Genomic DNA, 23,792 nt, shown 5'->3' on the forward strand with positions numbered 1-23,792 from the left:
GACTTTAGACTAAGAGAGCTCTACTTCTGTCTTAAGATGTAATACCTTTTTTAGTCATTTTGGGAGACTGAAGTAAAACAGGTTGCATACTATTCAAAGCACCCCTTTCATCTTTTCTCACCTCCAAGTATAACAATGAATTCCAGCTGCTCTGTCAGACAGACATTTGTTGCTGGGTCACCTTCTCCTGAAAGGAGTGAAGAAAATACTTAATCCAGCAAGCCCATCCAAATGCTGTATAAATTCTTCTATTTAGAGGTGCTGTGGAGGTGGCAAGAAAAGTCCTGTAGGGCAGGTGGTAGCTGCCTCTGACACTCATAACTAAGAAAAATACAGGTTGTGTTCTGTGCAGTCTTGGCTTCTACAGTCTGTCTCCAGGAAATGAATGCATGCAGCCTGCAGGGTTTAATTCTTGGTTTATTACTATTCAAAATCAGATCTCTGTATCACCTTCTACAGAGGCTTCACCTTTCAACAGAACGTACAAAAAATACACACAATAGAAAAAAATGGTAGGTAGTTGCTTAATATAAACCTAAGATACCCAAGAAGGCTAGACAGACTGTTTCAATAGAAGCAGTCCTACAGCTAGGCAAAAGATGCTGTTCACATAGGGACAGTCACCCATGCTCCAAGGCCCAACTCCTGCCCCCACTGAAGACTTATGGAGCTTTTTCAGAGGCTTCAATTTGAGGGATCGGTATAATTGCAAGAGCCAGTGACAAGCTTTTCTGCTTCTTCCCAAGACATTGTCTCTCTGATGTGCTACCAAGACAGGATAATCATACCAGCTCTTCTGGATTAACTTACACTACACGGTCCAGTCATTTAGTGTTTAGGACTTTTGAGAAACGCCTTCTATTCTCTCCCTTAAAGCCCTGTACCAGCACTGACTGCAGCAGCTTTCAGACCACAATGGTAATGGAAAAGTGAACTTAAGTATCTCCCAAGGCATGCTCTTGGGCTCTAACAGTCAGCAGTGTCAAGCTAGCACTCCAAAGGAGTGCATAAAAAATTGCCTGGAGAAGGCACCAGTTTTTGACATACCAGCCAGGAAGCTACTAGCAAGAATGAGACCCTGACCATACCAAGTACTTGCCCAAGCTCCCAATGTGACTGCAAACAGCCTAAGAGACTACATAACAGCTAGTGACTTTATGAACAAAGCCCCCTAGGGCCTGGAGCTGTAAGGGAGTCATTAGGTAATCAGTTAGGCACCTCCATTCAACAAACCTCAGATCAGAACACTTGCAGGTCTGCAAAACTGCAGTGGTAAGTGGAAAGGCCATGAAAACAAAACCTGGGAGCCCTGAGAGCACCAAGTCACTCTCTGCTAAAACACATACACACACACAAAAGGAGGTGGGGATGAGGGAAGTGACAAAGAAATAGGCCAAATGTTTGCTTAATAGCGTGTTTGCTATATCTGAAGTAGGCGGAACTGGTTGAATGTCATGGAGCAGAACTGGGCCTACTAACTAATCATTAGAAGCATGATTTCTTGAGTGTGGTGTTATCATCCACTACATGGACATCCAGGAAGAAGGGAAAAGGGCTGCATCCTATAAGGTGCTGACACCCTCCTTAAATCTCACTGAAGAGAATGACAGCTGAAGAATTAGGAACTCAGCACCCCACATATTACAGCCTGAGTAACAAGCCACAATACAAATCAGCTATACAACCAAGTTTACAATTCAGGAGCTCCTACATTCTCAATGCGGTGTTTAATCCATCACAGCTCAAAGGACTCAGACTAGTAGATCAGCGTGAAAACCAAATCCAAAGAATCAGTCACAATAATCTGATGAGCCTTGCTTTTTGAAAAAGAGGCTTGCTCAACAGGAAGAGGGCAAGATGCATCAGGAGAGAAGAATCCACCTGACTTACTTTCTTTTAAGTTTTAATAACACTTTTTCTTCCCTGTTAATTTAGTCCTCTCCCCTAGGATAGGAATGCAAGTACAGGCTCAAAAATCCAATGTTACTTTACTCAAAATCAGAATTCAAAATAAAAAAATCGAAGGGTGAAGGGGAGAAAGTCCACTTTGTTTATAGAAAGGTATTCTTCTTACTAAGGCAAGAATGCCACAGTCCAGTCCAGTCTGGCACTTGCTCTCAGATTCTCTGCTGCTCTGAGCAATTGACATAATTTTTGCAGGGTAAGAGAAGCCCTTCTGTTTCACTATTTGACAATGAAAAAGTATGTAAAACTTTTTCCTGTGGCTTCTGCAGCCTCTTTCAACTTTGTTCATTTCATATCCAGTGAAACCCAGAGCTTTTCACTTTTTTTTTTTCCATATTGGAGACTAGAGTTCTACTGACATTTACTAAGGTATGTACTTCCTCATGTGAACACCTTTCTCCCTCTCGATTTGTTAAAGCTTCAGGTTGCATCCACTACAGACTTCAGACAAACAATAGCTGAAATTTAGACACAGAACTTTAGGAACAGAGATTTAAGGGAAAACAAAACACTACAAAATCACAACAGAATCTACAAAAATCTAGGTTAGTTTTAATTCTATTAATTTAGTCCTGGGGTACTTGGGAAAGAGACACTGGCACTCAGAAGACATCCAGTACTGTGACTTGGTGTCAGCAATTATACAAGACTAGTATGAAGACTACATCAACACTATCTTAAAGTGCTACTGCTATGTTTTTGTTTTATAAGTATTTTGCTTTTCTTGATTCCTGTGATTAAGGCACTGGATTGGGACTTGGGAAGTCTGGATTTAAGTCTCAGCTCTGCTGCAGATTTCCTATCTGATTTTGGGCAATTTGCACTAGGTTTCAGCAAAACTTTTAGATCAGTACGTAAGTGCTTTGTGAATTAGGTGATTGAGCTGTGTCTGTTATCCATCTGTAAAATGCTTGATAGCTATTTAACTTGCATATCTTTGCTATGCAGATTTTAAGTTTTTTCCAGCAAGGACTGTCTCTTACTGTGCTTCTAAAACTGCTTAGCGCAGTGGGATCCTGGTCTCAACTCAGGAGTTCGAGGCTCTACTGCAAAGCAAAAAAACAAAAACAAAAAAACCTATTTTGCTTTAATTACTAAGATAGTGCTGAACTGAGCCTTTTCCTTTTTTTGGCCTTCTCCTAATGCCTGCCTGAATGACACTGCATCATAGTCCCTCTCTTGAGAAGAAAATAAACACTCTCCAAAGTTGCATTTGTAACTTCGTATAAAGTGAACAGAAATGGAGGTTGGTTCTGAAGGAAAGTTTCTGTTTATACCAATGTATGGCGGCAGTACTGTAAGGAATAGAAAGCTGGTTAAGGCTGTGCATATTAATTCCAAGTTCACAGATAAATACTTATCAGGTGAACTTTCTAGACAGGTCTATTCCTGAAGGAGGACACACTGCCCAAGGAAGAAAACATACCCTTTTCTCCCCCTAAGGCCAGCTAGATAAGAGCAAAACAGACACAAATATACCCTAACTACCACACTAGTGTAACCTTCCTGAGCACATCAAGACCATCTAGAATTATGACTTGAGGTGTGTTACCCTGCATAACTATTTCCACATCTGCTATACTGGGAATTCAGTGGTTTTCATTCCATTTGCTGATACCAAGAGTCCCCCCTTAGCAAGCAAAATGTATTGGTGAACTTTTAAAAGATCCTGTTCCGCATTCAAATCTCTACACTTGTATTTTCTGGGACCAGTTCTGCAGCATTCAAAATAAGTTTGGACACAAGCAGCCAAAATTCCTCCCAGCTGTAACTCCACTGAAGACACTGGAGCTAAATGGAGCGCGAGTCTGGCCCACTGTCTGAGCCTCTCCCTTAGACTTCAGTCTAATGTCACCAGAGCTTGCTGAGTGTTCATGAGAACAGAGAGACACTTAAGCTGCTTGAGTTCTCTTTCTTGAATTTCCCCCCATCTCTTTCAATCCTAACTTGGAGGAGCAAGCTCTTGACAACTGCTATTAAGCTGACAGCTTTTGCTCTTGATAAACATGTTACCACTTGCTCCCTCCATTTCTCAAATGTGGGTTATCAATCATCAATAGTCCATGTGACTGGAGTTGCCATTCTCTGATCCTGGCTTACCCTTCTGCTGACTGGAAAGACTGCTTTGTCTTGACTTCCAGATAAAACTCTTGGCAGCTCACAGAGTTGTTTGGTCAAGGCCTAGATTAGTAAGATGTTAAGACGTTTTATTACCACTCTGAAATGTTTTATTTCTACTTTTCAGCAAATAAGCAATCTAACGCTAGGCATCAGTCAATAATAAAAAAAGCAGCCCCTGCATCCCGTGCTGCTGTTTTTTTTAAAAAAAATTCCAGTTTTTCTTAAAATAAGACACTTTCTGGAGATGCTTTTGAGGGAATGGGGATGAGATGGAAGCAAAAGAGATTATATCCAATCCCTTCTTTCTGCAAGTTAGCAGCAACCAGTACATTTCGTATCAAATGTGTAACTACCACCAGAAGCCCTCTATCTGGGCTGGACTGGTAGCATGTAAAGTAGGTTCCAGATTGTCTTTTGCTGCAGATTACTCAAAAGTATGCACAAATAAAAGAACAACTTCCTGTGCAAGTCAAGTCAGAGATTTTGAGTAGCTGTGATGACTGGAAGAGGGTGAAATCAAAATCTTGAAAAAATTCCCCCACAACCACCCTGTGATGCTTTATGCCAATGGCAGTGATAGGAAGTACAATCCAACACTATACCACTTCCAGCTACATTCTAGGTACAGGACTTTGATTAGGAATGATAGGAAAAGCGTGGAGAGTTCTACAGAACAGCTCCTGGTTGCACACACCTGTAACACAGAGGTACAACCCAAAGAGCACAGGCCCCACCCTGTACTGTTCTGCCTTGAACCAAGCGCAGTGCTGTATTTGCAGATATTCTCCACAACCTGTAAATCTGATGTGGGTCTCATGCACTTCTAGTTTTTAAATCAAGTAATACCCAGCAAGTCTGGCATTTCCAAAGCCCAGTGCAGAATTTTACTAGTTAACCCACTGCAACTCCTTGGGGATGTAAGGGGCAGTCTTTTATTTTACAAATGGGAAATTAAGGCAGCAATTCAGTGACCTTCAAACAACAGAACCATAATTATAACACAACACATTCCCACTTCCTAACCTTGCATTCAGTACATCAACCCAGGCTTACACTTGGTTTTTGGTGCATAATTTGTCAAGCTTTTTAATATGGGGCACTTGATCTCTCTCCATGTGTATTCTGCTCAGTGGAATCCTCGACGTTACAGAGCCCAACTCAGTATTCTGTACAGGGTCCTTTTTTGGAGGTCTGCTCTGGTTTGGATCCCTCCCTGGCCTGGTGGAATCATTTCTGCTCTGGAGACGGGTAAGAAAATAGGACTGCTTTGAACAAGCCCAATTAGAGGAAAATAAGGAGGGCTGTGCTGGCATCTTAGGTCCAGGTCACTAGGTGTGCAACAAGGAGAGGGGGACCCTACTTTTTGGCTCTGAGTTGCACACCTCCCAGATAGGTGGCTGAACTGCTTAAAAACCAGACAAAACCAGGGGATGTAAAGTAACATACTAACTTCTTTAATACAGTCCAATCCGATTAATCCAAAAATCACTCTGTGAACCCTGGGTTTATTCACACTAAACAAGTCAATGGTACATAGTTCACCCGCTTGCTGACCACATTCATTTTCTAGGTCCCACGCATAAAACAAGCACCAGTCAACCAGACTGCAAGGTTATTTCCTTTCTTTCTTTTTCTCTTTTCTTTTTTGCATAAAACTATTTCTTCCATAGACTTAAAACAATCAACTAGCCAAGTTATTAATTATGATACATCTAAAAAATGAATACTAACCCTAATGTGACTGCTGCTTTAAGAGTGCTCTGTATATTGCCCTGGACTGGCTTTTCAGTAGCAATTCACTACAACAGGTCCTAAAAATAATAATAATAATAATAATAATAATGGAGAATTAAAAACCCGACAGCAAGTTTAATGGTTAAAAGTAACAAAAATAACCTGTTTTGGGTGATGGTTCTTTTTCTTCAGCAGTTCAGTCCTGCTGCAGCACTCGCAGCCTCACAAACGGCAGAAGGGGTCCAAATTCTTTTGCCTTCTTAAAAAAATCTTAATGTTTTTAAAAGGACAACTGCACTGCAGCTTGCTTGGTACCCCGGGCTTGCGTTTGTGTTATACGCAATCAGTAATGGGTACGTGTGTTAAACTTACTGCTTTTTTGGGGGTAGGTTGGGAAGGGCAGGAGGGGAAAATAGGGATGGGACAAAGGCATAAAAAGCCCTAGTTTTCCAGATGCATGGGTCACTAGGGCTGCCTGCACCTCTCAGACCAGTATGCACAGCTTTTATTCTAGAAGACTAATCTTGGAGCTCTGGCAAAAGCATCTTGAGCTCTATGCGGTATTTTAGATCATGTCTCCCATTTAGGGTCATGTAGATTTCCTGCAAGTCATCGGCTGGAAAGCCTGTCCCCTTCCTAAAGAGGGTTAAAGGTGGGACCAGGTGTAATACAGGAAAGGGAGCTAAAAATGAATAAACATTTCTCAGCTACAGAACCAAATTTCATTACTCCTCTCATTCACAGCATTTTGTAGTTAATGACCAGACTGCTGCTTTGCTTAGTTAAGGTTAGGCTCATTTCATTTTCCCTCAGGCCCCATTGGTTGCTGGTCGACCTCTGGATCCACTAGGGACGATGCAAATGCTGACTGGACAATCTGAAACCCAAATGACTCCAGGAGAGACATGTTCTGTTGGGGTGAAAAGGGGGACCCTAGAGCAGGGCCCAGGTCCCCCAGTGGGCCCCCAATAGCCCGGACGTGAACTTTCTGTATATGTTTGTTCAGATAAGACTTGGATCTGAAAAAGCTGCCACATTCAGGGCAAGGGTATTTCTTCTCTCCCTCTGTCTCCATTTTGTTTTTGGTGACTGTCATGTCGCAGGAGAAGGACCCATTCGTGCTCTGTTTCTCTGGAGTCTTGAGGTCACTGGTGTCAGAGAGGTCTCCATAGGAATCAGAACTCTCAATCGGGTCCGAATGTGAGCATTTCTGGCCTTCTATGGAAGAAGAGACAAGAAAAGTTGTCAGAATCTCAACTCCAAGGATGTTTTTTTTTCCTAGAATGCTTTTAAGTAGGCAGGATTGGTCATCACCTAATTCACAATTAAATCAAGATGACTGAATGCTAGAGATTTAAGAGCTAAAACCCTCTATAAATACTATGATGAGGCACTGTGCCCTGCACCTCTCCTCTTTAAGAAGCCTGGACATGCTATCCCTTAGCATCCCTCAGTTGGTTTTGTGGCTTTGTAGCAATACTGACCGTATCCACCATATCCTCTTACACTTATGCAATGCCGCCTTTGGAATCCCAAAGGATCCACCGTCATGTTTATAGTTTTGTCGTAACATAAAATGTAGACGCTATTATTACTGGAATAACTTCTCAGTGCTGAAGTGCAACAGGCACTTATGGATGGACTCCAGAAACTGCTAACACTGTATAACAGGCAAGAGATGAAGGAACCTAGAAACAGCTCATATGCTAGTCTCCCTGTACAGCAGCAGCAGGGGCAGCCATGCTCCTGGAAATGCAGTTTTATATGAACTCAGAAGGCTCCGTCTTAGAAGTACAGTGTTGTTGGAGTATACTTCACACCTGAAAGGGCTCGATCCTCAAACACATTAGCAAGACAGTAGGAGGAACATGCTTCTTGAGACATTCTCTGTTACTTGGACGCATACCCCGGCAGGGTCACTGGTATACTGAGGGGATTCCCATTCTATTCTGCCAATGCACAAAGGAAGCTTTTCCACACTCTCCTCTGTCAGAGGATGCATATGGACATAACAAACCCCGATGCACATATTCCCCGAAACAAAGCACTGAGCAGAAAGTTTGCTCTACACGTAATGCTGAAAAACCAAAGAGTCATTTGGCATGTTTCAAATGACAGATTTGCTCTCTTGAGTCAGCATTACGCAACCAGACAGAACATACATGAAATCAAGACCCCACTGAGCTTGGGAGCAAGTCTCTTGCCAAATCAGTACACAAAATAGGGTCAAGGGGCTTCTCCAGCAGCTCTCCAAGAGGACTTCCTTCAGAAAAAAGCTAGACAACTGTAACAGCTCATCAACACAAATCAGCATAGGGTATGTTCAACCCATTCCTATTTTGTCTTCAGAGCAAGAATAAAAACCCAAATCTTCAAGATCCCCAAGGTCTCCAAACTAATATTTTTGATGTTCCACCTTTGGATAGCTCAGAATTGTAAGGCAAAAAAGAAGTTACTGTACACACGCTAACATATGTAAATATCCTCTGTAAATTCATGCCAAGTCATTCTTAACCAGTCTTGTAAAAAAAGACTTTAGGCCAAAGCAGAAGTAAATATCAGTGGCATCTAAAAAGAAGCAGCCAATATCTTTTATCCTCTAACTCCTTCCCAACAACAGCACAAAGAGAGGCAAGAAAGATTTTTACTAAAGGTATCAGTGCAGTCCCTCCATCGACTGGAGTCAAGATTACACAGGCAGTCATTACTCTCATCATGTACAGAGTTGCTTGAGGCCCCCCCTTGGAAATCACGTGCTGGGTATAACACAAGATGTAATCAGTCTTGGTAGTACAAGGATCTGATGAGAGCTATAAATGACACCTTTCTAACTACCCCTCCCTCAACTAGGATTAAAACACAATCTGCTCATAGGCCGAGGAGCTGTATGACCAAATCAGTCTTTGGCATCCCTACAGTAAAGGAAGCTGCCAGAAGTTACAGTACTTCCCCTTCAACAAGCCATCCCATGGCATCCTTGGACAAAGATACAAGGCTCTACGTACCTTCTCTACAACTAACTTTTTCCCTGTCCTTCCCTCCTCCCCTTTCCCATGCCCAACCCAACATCCCGCAATACAAAGTCCTGCGCAGAGAAGCAAAGTGCAGAGCAAGGAGTCGCTTGCCTTTGATGCCATAGGTCCTGACGCAGTGGAACGCTGCTCCCCCATTCGGGATGGACTCCTGGTGCCTGGAGACCTGGGGAAGGGGAACACCGTGGTGGGTTTTAACATGGACCTTTAAGTAGGAGGCAGAGGAGAAACCTAAACAAGATAAAAGGAGATGAGATCCTGCCACCAGCAAAGACACGCATCTGCCTTCCCTGTTTGTCTTATTCTTCTTTTTTGTCCTAGTCTCCAGTAAACTATTTTGGTTTCTGGCTGTCTACCACTTGCTGAAGGAGAATTTTTATGTAAATCTAACCAGGCGTCAAGTGTAAAATAAAGCTTTTCACTGCCCTTGCTCTTCAACCAGGTGTTAGAGAATTACCGTTCCTGAGAAGGCACAGTGCAGAAAAGCCACGCCCAGTCATATTTAAATTCACAGGAAGAGATGAGACTCAAGTGACACACTTACATGCTTTTAAACAAGAACATGCCTTTATAAACCTAACGCACATTCTGGGCAGCCACATGAGGTTCCCTCATTCTGCTGAGACCATCTGATGGGACATCACTGACTACTCCCTCACCCATAGTGTACTTCCTTTTCCCCATAAAGCCCAACACTTGTGATGCCCTCTTGGAGGCAGGAAGACGTTTTTCTTTTCCCTGATTTTGGTTTTCCCTATTTGGGGAAAGACAGAAGTTTTGCTACTCACCCTGCCCTAAGTTTAACACATCATAGGCTAGGGTGTTTTTTGTCTGCCTCACTGTGCAGACAGTACAGCTCCATGAGGACTCTGTATTACCTAATTATGTTACAGTGCCTGCAGACAGAACAAAGGGATATTAATGCCTTTTTACACTTGTGGGCTCTCAGAGAACACAGTGGCTCTCAGTTTACATCCACCACTCTGAGAAATTAAAACCAGTTAATTCATATGTGCCAGCAATTCCTCTTTCATCCAGCCTTCAGAAGATGTTGCGATTAACATGAGGGGTATTAGGACCATGACTGATGGATAATACTGGAGGATATAAACTTATCAATAAAAGAAGTTGAATTCAACCAACAACATAGTGGCTTTCATATTGAACACACTTCCCTCTTAGAGTCAAGATGGGGCCACATACTCTTAGTCCAGTTAGAGGAGCTGGAATTGACTTCTTAAGAAATACACAGGCAAAAAGCGAGACTTACATTTTGGCCACTAATTAGGCCTGGTACAAAATGGAAAGGCGTGCCTGTGTTGTAGGGGATTCCCCCATACATTTATATTGATACAAGCCTTTGTGGGGCTTATATACTGTATACTAACAGTACCTTTGATCAGTAGATCTAATCCCCTTCTCAAGAAGAAAAGGCTATACTGGTATAAGGGTATAGGTTGTAGCCATTTCGGTCTAAGGACATGGACAGACAAGGTTCTTTGAGTAAATCTGAGATTTTTGATTAGACCAACTCAAATAGTTGGAAAAATTCTTCTTAGCAAGCTTTTGGGTATAAACACCCTTCATCAGGCTGAGGAAACATTTGCAGCTGGTCTGTGCTCTTCCTGGATGGAATAATAAAGAAGCCAGAAGCCTCTTGTCTGTCTATACTGGTGTAAAGTACTTTTATACTGATATAACTGCATCCATGCCGGAATTGTACTGCTTTAACTCTACAGGCACACCTTTCTGCTACAGACAAGGGCGTAAAAGGTGGCCATTCAGGTGCTGGCTTTCAACTAAACTTTAACAGCAACACCCCCTTTACCTCCCCTATAGAACAGTTCCTGCTCTCTGCAGGGACCTTCATTAGAATCCAGATTCAGAATGGACTAATGCACTGCAAAGCCTTTTATGAGCCCATGGGAGCTGGATACAAATACAAGTTCAGAATGGTTGTAGCAACCTGCTAGAGAGGAAATAGCAGGAGGGCAGGAAGCTTTTATTCCTGGTGCGGTACAAGGACCGTCTCCTGAGAACAGCTAAGCTGAAGAGAATCAGAATATGGGGAAAGCAGCTCAGATCAAGCAAGAAAACCACAACATTTGAGAAAAATACAGGTCAAGCAAACAACAAAAAAAGCCCTCTCAGAAAATGCTTCAGGGGAGAATATTTTCCTCTGAACTAAAAAAAGATTGACTTATGTGATGCAGAATATGTTACAAACGACAAGGAAAATAAGCATCCTCACTCCTCTGCTAAGTCATAGCAAGTTAAGAGAGAGTTCAAGTCTGGTTGAAAGAGAGAAAGTCGGCACTTCATGAGGACCCTTCCAATTAGGTAGTGAGCTTTACAGGGGTAGAAACCATCCCTTATTTCAGAGTAGGTATAATAACTATCTGCCTTTTAGGATAAATCCTGTTATGTAGGCGGCATCCAAACCTCAGAACCAACCATGAAATAACCCTAAAAGATGAACTGTGTTCAACTGGTCAGTGATTTTTGTGTTAAAATTTAATTTTTTTTGTTTCAAAACAGTTTACAAAAAGTTGGTTAAGGACAGCTATAAAGTGCTAGGTTTTCGCAAGCTCCATGATTCCCCCAGTAGCAGACACTGCTTTATGTGGTGAAAGTTCCTGAGAAGTGCCTCCGTTCCCTCTTGTTAGGTAAGGTATGAACTACCAACTTTTATCAAAGTAGATAGACAAACACCTGTTTCCCAGGAAGCCAGGATAAAGCAAGTTTCCTGTTCTGTCCTTTTAACTGATCATTGTCCAAGAATTATATCAGGCCACAAATACAGACAAGTATACATCAGTTCCAGGAAGAATGACTGATGGGTTATTGCAGAGGAACAACACGTCACTTTTTAAAACTTTTCTTGGAAAAACATTTAGGCAAGTGTTCTCCTCTCCCTTCACACGCGCACTCTCTCCTACCACTCCTCTACTGACCATGCCACAACAGGGCTCCAAGTAGTAAACTATTTCTCCCTTCCACAGTAAGTCTCTCAAACCATACACAGGAACAGAAAGGAAGTGGATTAGTGTCTACCACAGTGGCCTGGCTGTAGGTCTATCAGGGAAATTCCCTGTGAAGAAAACTATAGGCTACTCCCCCTTTACAGCTCTAAAGCAGATCAAGCAGCTGGTGAATGACTCCTCCACTTGATCCTAAAACTTTGAGACCAACACACAGAACAGCAACACTTTACGTACCTCTTAAAGCAAATAAAATTGATTTTCTGTCTGACCACTCTACCTTGCAGAAAACTCAAGTCCAAAGGGAGCAGAAAATGCAGGTTTTACCCTTTCACTTGATTTCTACAGCCGTGTCCTACTTCCAGGCAACAACCGAAAATGGATGTCTTATACTGCTCTAATGGCTACATATTATTACAAAATACTAAGGAGCCAAAGGGAGTCCATGACCATCTCCTTTAGGTGCCTCTGAAAATCCCAACCCAAGCTAGTAAACAGAAATTCCAAGGATTTTGAAGAACAAGAGAAAACTATGTAACAATTAGGAAGCAGGCTCCTGGACCTGAATTAACTGCAAGATTAATTACCTTTTATTTTTAGTAACTGGCCAGTTAAACAAATTAGTATTTACAAGTGATACCAAACTTTCCAACATCCCACTGTAAAACTCCTTGCTTCCCATCACAGTTCAGCTTTGCATCACCAAATGGGGGCTTGCTGACAAGTATCAGCAAAATGGCTGGCCCCTTTGAAAAAGAAGCCCCAGTCGCTGAACAAGGACACTCAAACAGATGATTTTTAGAAGCAGCTCAGGAAACTATATGTACTTAGATTTCTGAACTGTTGTAATTAAATAATGTATTCAGATGAGTCAAAGACATCTCTTCCCAGGAAACTCCTTGCACAGCTTTCCAGACTGAACAAGATTTATGACGATTATCTATATTTGTTTCAAGTATGAACTGTCCCATGTAGACAAGCAGCCTTGAACCAGATGCCAGCTCAGACGTGGTAACTTTTGAAGGAGACCTTGTGTTCTACCTTTAAAAGATAATAAATAATTAAACTTAGGAAGGGTGTCAGTTATTTGGATGTCAAACCTATGGCTATTCCTTTCACTTCAGAAATAGCTCACCCCCTCCGAGTCTGAAGCACAGTGCATAGCAGCGGATTGCACAGAAAACCTCCTGGAATCTGCCAGTATAAAGCAACAGATTCTTGAACATTTTATTTCCCATTTTAACTAGAGGTGCACTGATATATCTACCTGTTGCTTGTTGGATTGGCACTGATAAAGAGGAAATTTACATTATCGGCTATCAGCTTTTTTTTTTTTTTTTGGCTGTTGTAGCTGATAATGTTCACTGATAATTATGCCTTCTGGTCGGGGCCCCCAGATGCCTGGGTTCCCTCTTGCACACAGGGCTGCGGCCCCAAGACACCTGGGTTCCCTCCCATGAGCTGGGTGACCCTGGATACAACCCCATCCCCTTACTGGTAGGCCAGGCTAGGCTGGAGCAGAGTAGCTGCCGTGGCGTCTCAGGTACTGGTGCTGCAAGATATGGACTGCGGAAGGTGCTATAAAAGACGCCAAATGCTGCAGATACGACTGGGGCAAAAAGAAGCAGTCAGAGCTGAGCTGCCTGGCCCAGCCTGACTCGACTCATAGTGCCTAGAGATCTGTGCTCCAGGGGCAGAGCCTGGGGCAGCCACACCCTGCCTGCTGGGGTGCAGCAGGGTCCTCCACCCAGCCCCAGCCCAGCTGGGTCCTCCCCTTCCCAGGGCTGGGTCAGCGGCAGCACCAGGAGGGGAAGGGGCCCTTGGAGTGTATATAGTTGACTATGAAATCCTTGCAACTCTCACCGTGCATCAGTGGGAGCTGATGGAAAAAGTTCAGTGGTTCCCATACGGCTGGGGCTATTTCAATGGCATTTGACAAGATGTTTGCAGCATGGAAAATCCCAAGGACAAAAATGCATGCCATTATTAGAAATAAGACAAGAAACATAGCAAAAGCAATGCAAGACTCTGGCTTGCCAAGTTTACCTTGTGTAGCACATACACTTCAGCTTGTTGTGAACGAAGGAGTGCTATCATAGCGCAGTGTGCCAGACATACTGGCTATCAGATGAAAAAGTGTTGGGCACTTCAGACACTCTCCATTGGCCTATTCTCATCTTCAAGAGGTGCAGACTGAGCTCCGAATGCTTCCCAAGTGGTTACAGCAGGATGCAAAGACAAGGTGGAACAGCATTTACCACATGCTACAAAGCCTTTTGGAGCAGAAACGTGTGCTTGGAGTGCATGTAGCTGACTATGAAATCCTTGCAACTCTCACCGCGCATCAGTGGGGGCTGATGGAAAAAGTGGTGGTAGTTCTAGCACCTTTTGAAGAACTAACACGTGAACCGAGTTCATCCTCAGCCTGTGCTTCTGTTATCCCATCCATTGTGGCTTTAAAAAGGCTTTTGTGCAAAATTACAGATTCAGACCGCAGAATTAAAACTATGAAAGTTACTTTGCTAGAAGCCATGGAAACATGCTTGGCTGAAACTGAATCAGAACATCTCTACAGCATTGCAATGCTGCTGGGTCCAAGATACAAGGGCAGATACTTTACCGATAATAGCAAAAAGCTGCTGGCTACACAAATGTTGATGACACACCTGGAAAAAAAATGCCAGCCAGTGGGAATAACACAGAACAGACAGAACCTGGCACAAAGAAATCAAAGGAAGCAGGTGACAGCACTACAAAACCGAGCTCCTGGTGCTCAATGTGTGATGAGATATTGGAGGAAAGTACATGTGGGGTAGAAACTGATGGGGTAAACAACAGTGTTAATACTTCAGAAAAAGCTCTGTGAGCCCACGCTTCCAAGTAGTGCAAAAAAACTGAAATACTGGGAGAGCAACAAAGTCCGATTTCCCATTTTGGCTGAAGCTACACAGAAGTTTCTCTCTGTCCCCCGCAGCAGTGAAGAGAGCAAATGGCTGTTCAGTGCAGCCGCACATTGTAGATAAGAGGAACCAACTGACATGTGAAGAAATTTTGCTTTTTCCTCAAGAAAAACCTTCCACTCACCCACTTGCTATGTCAGAGTTATGATTAAGCAATGAAGAAAGTATGAATGTCTTTTTTTTTTTTTAATTCTATCAATACTGTAATAATAATAATAAGTTACTTACAGTGACTTCTACTACTACAACCTGGATGTCACCATTTTTTGTTTGTAATTTTTGTCTTGACCTGCATTTCTTGTGGGTATATTTTGAAACCAAAATTGTTACAATTATGCCATTTTTTCCAACTCTGGGTGATTTTTGTAAAACAAACTGAATGCTGAGTTTTAAAATGACTTTACTGTCAAATGAATCATTATGTAAGTATATACTGCAAACCACCATTTTAAAAGTTAAAGTTTTAAAGTTAGTATGACTTTGTTTTTATTTTGCTACTAAATGTTTATAGAAGCAGGACTATTAAGTGTGTGTCCGTGTGTGTGTCTACATGTGCAGAGCTGTCCCTAGGGGGCTGAGGGGCCCATGGCACCCCTGCAAAGGCAGGGCATGGGCTGGGGCAACATTTCCCAACCTTTCCTGTCCCATGGCACACTTACATGGGTAAATGAACATTGTGGCACACTGGATGCGGGCAGAGGGGTGGCAGCCAGAACACGCTGAAAGAAATTCTCAGCACACGGGACAGGGGACGGGAAGAACCTCACATGTGGGAGGGGCTGTGACTTCTCCACCCAGCTTGTGAGGCCCCCCGCAAAGCGCAGGGCCTGGAGTGGTCACCCTGATTCGCCCCCCTCCCCTCCAAGGAACGACTCTGTGAGTATGAAATGTAAAACAAACAAACAAAGGTTTTTATGTCAGTATTTTAAAATGCGGTGCATTATTTATTACTAAATATCGGTTACCGGATTGGTATTAACCAATATGGCTGGTTAATAAACGGCTATCGGTATTGGCCAAGAAAAGCTTTATTGGCACACACTTAATTTTATCTGCAATACATATTCAGATACCAAGAGCTGCTTCAACCACCCCTGAACTTTCTTCCTATTGTCTCCCAAAGCAAACTGAGTTAAAATATTTAATCTTATTCACATGCATATTATAAAAGCTTTGTTTCTTGCTCTATGACCATCAGGTCCAGTATTATTTAAATTCCCCAAAATGCAATGCAGTGAAGAAACTAATAAAACTAGTCTCACAACGATCACAACCCTTCCCCAAAACACACAGGTTTTTTAAAAATTTTTCCAGCACATTTGATTTCTCAGTGTTCGATATTTCTAGAGCTTCTAGTTAAAACAGTCCATATTTCCCGCTGTCAAACATTTTGAAATACAGCTTTCAAACGTCTTACCCTGCTCATCTTTAACCAAAATTCTTAGCACATAATGCCAAATTTCCCAGCAAGTTCAGTCTGCATATGGATATTAATAAGCTCAGCTCTCAATTTTAGCAGCAAATCTTCCTTATACTAGTGCCGAAGGAAAGTTAAACTTAGAGCAACGGTCTATAGCTCCTCACTGACCAAATGTACAAAAACTGCAATCTGAAGAAACACTATTAAAAGCCATCTGCCATCTTGGCTGCCTACCAGATCCCTCTAACTTCATACATACATGTACCCACTCACCACTTAGGGAAATTTAGACGTACATTAACTACTTCAACCCACTGTGCCTTGTACACAGCCCTTTTAATTATTTCATTTTTTGATGGCTAGCCCTTCTTTTCTTAGCTGAATGTTTGAGGAGCAGCAGTGACATCCAGGGGCAGCTACGGTGAATTGCAGGCCTGCAAACCTTGAGAATATTCCTTCCTTTTAACCTGACTGAATTTATTAAGTCCATCATGGTTACCTGAAGATACACAATATATAGCTCAGACTATACATTTAGCTCAGACTTCTGACTCATTATGGTACAAAGTGTAAGATTAAGCTAAAGTAAAACTTTCTCATAATTCAGGCCCTTGAATGGGACCAACACCTACTCTACATTTAACCCCATGGTTGTTCAAAACCCCGAGAATTTCCTATCCATCTGGTAGAAACTGAGCAATGAAGCATCTGAGGAAGAAGTAGGATGCTACCGACAATGGTCATGCCGCTCTGAACCAGTCTGTCCAAGAAGCCACCCTGTCCTCACTCACGTCAAAGGATTCCACAGATCACTCCACGACTGACAACGGTTCCATCCTTATCAAACACTTCCCTCCCTCTCATTTTCACCTCTGATCACCCAGCAGTCCTGTCCTGCTCAGTATCCTCAGACTAACTCCTACATAACTATATATGTAGTAACTGCTGTATTCCCCCACTAGATGCCAGCTCTTCTCAATCAGAAGAGGGAATGCCTGCTGCATTAAACTAGATGTCATAGAAAAACTACAATTCGGAAACACCCCCTCTTCTCCAGCACCTTAAGTGATCCCACACATGAAAACCATCCATTCAACACACTTTACTTCACCAAATAACCAAGTTTAATCCACTCCTCATTGATGCCCCTCATCTTTAATAATTCTTGTCAGTTATGAATAGGCACGGTTTACAGATCAGTTATGCTTTAGTCAGGGTTCCAGGCGGACAATTCATCACTGTACGTTTAGACAGGCAAAATAAAAGGTCTCTAGAGCCCACAAGATCCCATGGTTTGTGCTACATTACCGGTTCACATTGTTCCCTGTGCATCTTGAGTCCCTGTTCATCAGGATGTAGGGGCTTTCCAACCTCTCTTCTGGGAATCCTTTTGTTCTCTTTTCTCCCCTCAAATTGCTTTCCTAAATACTAATGTAGCTACTATCTCTTACAGATAGGCTAATAGGGGGAATCATCTGAGGAAACATCTTTTCATCCTCCTGGAAATCAGATGCCATACTTATGCCAAAAGAGAAAGCACACATGCTCCACTGCTCTATGCACTTGGTCTATGCTAGGTCTGCTTTACAATCTACTGTACTCTTCTGCAGTAGCTTTTCCAACATCTAAAGAGTCTCATGGCATCAGTGAGTCTGGTCATAGATCCGTTTGCTCTTTAGCTCTCTTCTTTCTGAAGCTTTTTCTTCGTCCACAACCTGTCTTCATATCACACAAAGCATAGATCTATGGCTCCCTCCTCATTTTGTGGGAATTGCAAATGTAATGAGGAAGCTTACTGTATAAAAATTGAAAAAAGTCCATGTCTAGCATTTTTTTCTCACAAAGCTTGCTTTGAAAACAAAGCCATCACAAAGTGATCATTTGGGGTGAGTGGGAAGAGCAGATGGGATCTCCTACTACGAGAATTCAGACTTTCTACTTAACAAGGAGTCAGTTAAGTTTTGTGTGCATTTCCAACAAATCTTTTTTCATGCCTTCCCCTAGGCACTAATCCTGCCCTGTGCGGGTAAGCAGGTACATGGTGAACACTGTCCTGACAAGGGGGATTTGCCTGTATGAGTAGAGTTTGGCAAGAAATTGCTTGGAGGCCTATCCTAAAATACTCAGCTCTGCGGTGAAAACACAACTCCATCACAGGAAGACAACCCATATGCAAAGGCCAGGACAATATCTCCATTAGTTTCAGTCTTATCGTTCAAGGAGAAAAGACCACACAGATATGGTGTGAACTTCTCCTGTGAAGCAGCATTATGTATCTTAGTGCTGTCCTCCACCTTGCCTCACCCCTCTGAAATAAAAAGAGCTCACTGATTACCTCGGTTGCAGATAGTGCAGAAGTTGCTTGGTCCTTCACTGTGTTTCTTCAAATGATCTGCCATGTACGCTGCCCGCAAGTACTTCCCACACACCTGGCATGGAACTTTGTCTTCATGACATGCTAGGTGTGAGCGCAGTCTGTCACGGGTGGCAAAAGAAGCATTACAGGTCTGCAGATAGAAAGAAAACAGAGTGCAGGTCACCAATTGTGACAAAAATATTGATATTGCTTCATCTACTCTACAGCAAAGTAAGCATCTCAGAGCCTGTATATGCACACAAATCACACAGTACACAAGCTAATCCTCCCACAGAAAACAAAAATCCAGGTCACCCACATGCTGCACAGAATGCCATAGTACTGCTCAAAAAGAGGCACCAGGATTAGACCTCAATAGGAAGAAAGAGGCTTTGACATAACAGAGCTGGAAACATTCAAACCAAAACACAGTTCTGTAATGCCTCAGAGCTCCTAATCAAGATTTGCATTACTAAAATAATGAGTCAAATTTGGTAGTGGAAATAAACTTGCCATTGTCCTACTTGAAAAAGTCTATTCCCATTACAAGATATTCTACCATAGCCCACCAAATTCAGTCATTTTGTGGTGAAAATACTATCACTTCAACAAGGCCCATGCCAAATGGTTTCTCCCCCATCTGTATTTTACTTTGTGATCTGATTGGTCTGTCTCCAGAATTCATTGTTTCCCCTTTGGCCCCTTGTGAGATGTAAGAAATGCATCAGAAAACAGAATATATGGCTGGACTGACAGGACCACAGAGGGCATTATAGGAAAGCCAAGCTGCTATCTACACAGTGCATTGTTTTATACTAGTGGTGTCAAACGTGCCTTGCCCCCACAAGGCCACACCATGGGTTTCCTTCCAAACTGGATCCAGACATGACAGTTGTGTGGCAAGTAATAGTGGCAGCAATTGTGGGGGTTAACAGTCTCTGCTTACTGTCAACACACATCCCCAACTGGGCTCTTTGCTATGGGCTTTGGCCCTGCTCCCAGATTCACAGCCCCTCTACCAGCACCATGAGCCACACAACAGGGCTCTGCAGGGTGCAAGTTTGACACCCCCAGTACACACTTACAATTTAGCTTGGGTGATGATATAATCCAGTTACTGCCATGAAATAAAACTTGGATTTGGAATAAAACTTCACATTGATTAGAAGTATACATCAGCCTTGCAAAACTGTACTTGCCTACTTACCCCAAGAAAATAATCTAATCTAATAGATGAGGGAGGTTTTTTCCACGTTATAATAATAGAAAAGGGTGGGCATGTAGATTATGTGCCTAAACTAGTAGGCATCCAACAACTTTGCAAAGCTGACTGTGTTATTAGCATGTAAATGAAACAATCATCAACATGAAATTATTAAAATTGCAACTTGAATACACTGATTACAAGCAACAGAGGAAAAAAAGTCACAAATGTTAAGACAACCAGTCCAAAGATAAAATTCAAAAGTTGCATACTGTTTGTTTTATACCATGGCATATTAGGCAATATAATACCATATATATAATCTAGACCACAACATCCTAGGAGATTATGTTTACATAGTTTATGATTGGAGGTTTGGGGTTGGTGGGGGGGTTCGTTTGTTTTTTTTAACCTTTTTCAAGGAATAGCGCATTACTCTTTGGTAAAGTAGATGTGCTAGGATGATAAAACCTACCATACTGCAATTACAACACAGTTGCTTAAAATAAATGAGACTTGTAATGCAGTAGAGTCACATATAGATTTTTATGAGTTAGTTAATTAATCCAAAGACTATTTAAGCCAATTGAACATTATTTTCTAATTGCAACAGGCTTTGGATCAGGCCTTAAGGGCTCAATTCTGGCAGGTGCTAACCATCATCACCTCCCACTGACTTGGTTGCAAAGGAGGTTGAGAGGACCCTACACCAAACAGAATCAGGCCTTCAGGTAGTTTAAAAACAGATACAACATGGAATGCTATGAAACATGGAATTTAAGAGACATAAATCATGGTAAGAGATGTAAATCACAAGTGATGAAATCATAAAAAGCAATTTATTATGAAAAACATTTTTCCTTATGTGAACTCTCAGGACACAGCGCTGAGCAAAACAGATGCAGCCTTTTTTTCAATCAATACTATTAAAACAAATGAGCATTGACATCAGGATTCCAACCTTGATAACAAGTCATCCTGCTGGATGTAAAGTAAAGGTGTGTTACTGGGTGGAGCATGATAACCAAAGTCTCTGGTACTGATAATTCAGTATTAAGCCATAGTACTCTTGTGTATAAATGCTCTGGGAATATTTGGACATCAGTTCTATGAAGCAGAGATAAACTACACAAATCCTTAGATGTAAGAAGTAAACCTGTTGTCTATCCTACACTGAACAGATTGAGCGAGAAGCTTAGGGAAGTTCAACATGATCGTATTCCTATGTTTGGTTTATCATTCTTGCTGGTGAGTTTTGTGTAGTCCATTCCTGGATAAGCTATGTATTGAACAGACCTGCAAAAAAAAGAGTCTTAAAAAAATATGGGAGGAAGGAAGGAGGTGGGGAGAGGAAAGTTTGAGGTTCAGTTGATAAAGCAAAAACCAGTTTAGCTGAACCATACATGAGAGACAGAAATAGGCTGGAGAAAACCTCTTCAGGTTAATATCTAATTAGTTAATGCTTGTAAAGGTTTTAAAGATGTAAAATGCTAAATAAATGCTAAATATTTATTATTAATTGTTATTAATCATCAAGGAAAAACTCCAGTGCTTGGCTATGAAAACACTGCACAGGTAGATAGAGAGGCCAAAAGTAGTATATAGAGAGAGATACAAATAAAGAGTTCAAAATAACATTGTTTCAGAAATACCTCTTGAAGGTTCAACTTTTCTATGGCTGTGGATGTCTCTGAGCTTATTCCATGGTGGCTGCCATTTTCCTGCTAATAGGCAGGAAGTAAGAGAAATTAGGACAGGAAGAAACTCATTTTGCATCGAAATCAATGGGAAGAGCCCTGGATTTGGAATGCCAATTTTAGATTAAAGTCAAGAAATTTTATTTGTATTTTTCAAGTAAGCATAAATTGGTTTTAAATGTAACTGTTATTTAGTGTTCTTTTTTTTACTGCAAGATGTCACCTGGGACTGTCAGATGAGGTATGCCTTGACCCCAAGACCTAATGAACCACTTTGATGTCCCGTCCCCTTCAAAGTATCCTTCCTCCCACTCCACAGCCTGATCTTGGCCACTCCTAACAAAGCACTAAGACAGCAGCCAAAACTCTCCCAACCCCATTTTAAGCGACTGAGGAAGAAACCTGATCTTTCTCATGATGGCCACCAACTGACTGACCCCTTTTCCCATGTCAAGCACTCAACTGTCAGATACAAAATTAAATCTGAGATGTCACCAGTACAGTAGTGCTGGGGTAAAAGTAGCCAAAGTTTTATTTGTTGCCTGGTCTGGACACAAAAGCAACTTCTTGGATTTGATTTCTGAGATGCACTGGCTCTGTAGAGGCTTTCCTTCCCCATTTGGAGTGTTTTAAGAGGAAGGCAAAAGCTGGAATCAGATTCTTGTCTAGCAACAGACAGCAGATGCTGGATCCTAAGACAGTCTTTCAAAAGAAGTCTGCATAGCCAGTCAAACTTGCTTTGTGAGGCAAGGGTAGGGTTACTCCAAACAAACTGCCGTGAAAGACATTCAGAATGACTACTACCTCCTCACAGAGCTTTGATTTGGCTCCCATGAAATTATATCTCCAGCTTCTGTCTTGTGTTGATGGCCAGAATGCACTCCGAGGTTGACAATCCAAGATCCCTACTGGTTTGTGTAGGTACATGTAGGGACTTGGGTAAGTGGCATTTTCCACTACAATTTCTGCACAGCATGGTTTTGAAGAGTGCCTTTTAGGATACTGGACATTAGAAAACATTTCTCCCTTTAACAAAACAGTTCTTCTATTCTGCAATTAACATGGTTTGAGAATACATGTTATATTCATACCACAGAGATTTGCAATGATGTTCTAATTGCCCCTAAGGAGAGGGAAATTTCCCAGTGAAATCAATGGAAGAATGGGGATAAGTGGGGAAATAACATACCAACATTAAGTTATTTTCCTCCTCGGTAGCCACACTTAGTAACTAAGAAAGAGAATTGTACAGGATGGAAAATTATTGGTCAGCAAATAATCAGAGTGAAAGCCATGTTAATATATATACATCAGCTTCTAAGATTTGAAACAACTTTCCAGAAGTGAAAGTGTTCCTTCAGTGGTTTGTATTGCACACATTCTTACAAAGAAACAGGTTTCTGCATATGCAAGGATTTTTTTTAATTCTGACAGGATTCTGCTAAGCAGTTTTTTTGCAAAGATGCACAGCAGTTCTTTAACAAATTTTATAATCTTATTTATGTTAAATATTAACGAGACAGTAATTTTGTATCATCAAATAGTCAAAAGTCAAGTACATGCCAAGTTTGAACTTACAACCTTTACTTTACCTCCATACTTATAACCCAAGAGCTATGGCCTAATTAAGAATACACTGTTTTGCATATATAATACCAAGACACATTTTCTAAATTGCTACACACAGGAGATTTTTCTGAGAAACTGAGTTACAAGAAAACACAGGTAAGTGGGAGGAGTTAAGGTTGTGTGCTCAGCTCTGGCTTTTGTATTTCTGGAACATATAAGTGTTCAGTGCAGCCTCTGACTTGCACAGATATAGCTATTTACATTCTTAAGTCAAAAGGATTTTCTGATTTTCTGATTAACAGGTACCCACTGGCAAAGAACAGTTAGCGCTTACCAATGTTATTCAAGAACTGCACACTTTCTGCAGGCTTGACACAAACTGGTCAAAGGCCAGCAAGTTTTTTGCTAGTGCTGGAAGCTAGGTACTCATTTTATGAGCTGTGCATCAATATATATGCAAGTGAGCATTAAAAAAAAAAACCCACTTAAAAAAAAAACACTGTCACCACAACCAACTGTACCCCTTGTTATTTCCCCAGCATATGTTTTTGGATTTTTTTTTTTCTGATTTAAACTAATCTACAGATTTAGTTCATCTTAAGACATTTAAACCTATCTAAGGCTTTAGATAGGTTTAAGCTGCTTGATCAGCTTGAAGGCCCCATGGCCTGATTTTTAGAGGTGCCAGGCTCCTACAACTCCCCCTGAGGTTAGGTTGGAGCCTTTAAGTGTTTTACATTTTTGAATATAGTC

At 41.7% G+C, this 23,792-nt stretch overlaps 1 protein-coding gene across 5 annotated transcripts in view; it reads right to left on the minus strand.

Annotated features, from left to right (window-relative positions):
• Positions 1–399: 399 nt before the first annotated feature.
• Positions 400–23,792, minus strand: part of PATZ1 (POZ/BTB and AT hook containing zinc finger 1) — a 29,071-nt gene continuing 5,678 nt past the window's right edge. Inside the window, exons 3-7 of one of the 5 annotated variants that reach the window (XM_090063680.1) lie at positions 22,660–22,701; positions 21,426–21,497; positions 18,549–18,720; positions 8,946–9,083; positions 400–7,038 (exon numbers count right to left, since the gene is read on the minus strand). In XM_090063680.1, coding sequence (XP_089919806.1) covers positions 6,620–7,038; positions 8,946–9,083; positions 18,549–18,720; positions 21,426–21,497; positions 22,660–22,701 — 843 coding nt within the window. In that variant the 3' untranslated portion in view covers positions 400–6,619. The remainder of the gene's footprint in view (positions 7,039–8,945; positions 9,084–18,548; positions 18,721–21,425; positions 21,498–22,659; positions 22,702–23,792) is intronic. The other 4 variants (XM_090063682.1, XM_090063681.1, XM_090063685.1 and 1 more) reach the window with 4 other exon arrangements.

Source organism: Crocodylus siamensis, chromosome 9, assembly GCF_052110815.1.
Source record: "Crocodylus siamensis isolate JL-2025a chromosome 9, ASM5211081v1, whole genome shotgun sequence".
In the NCBI taxonomy this organism is placed as follows: domain Eukaryota; kingdom Metazoa; phylum Chordata; order Crocodylia; family Crocodylidae; genus Crocodylus; species Crocodylus siamensis.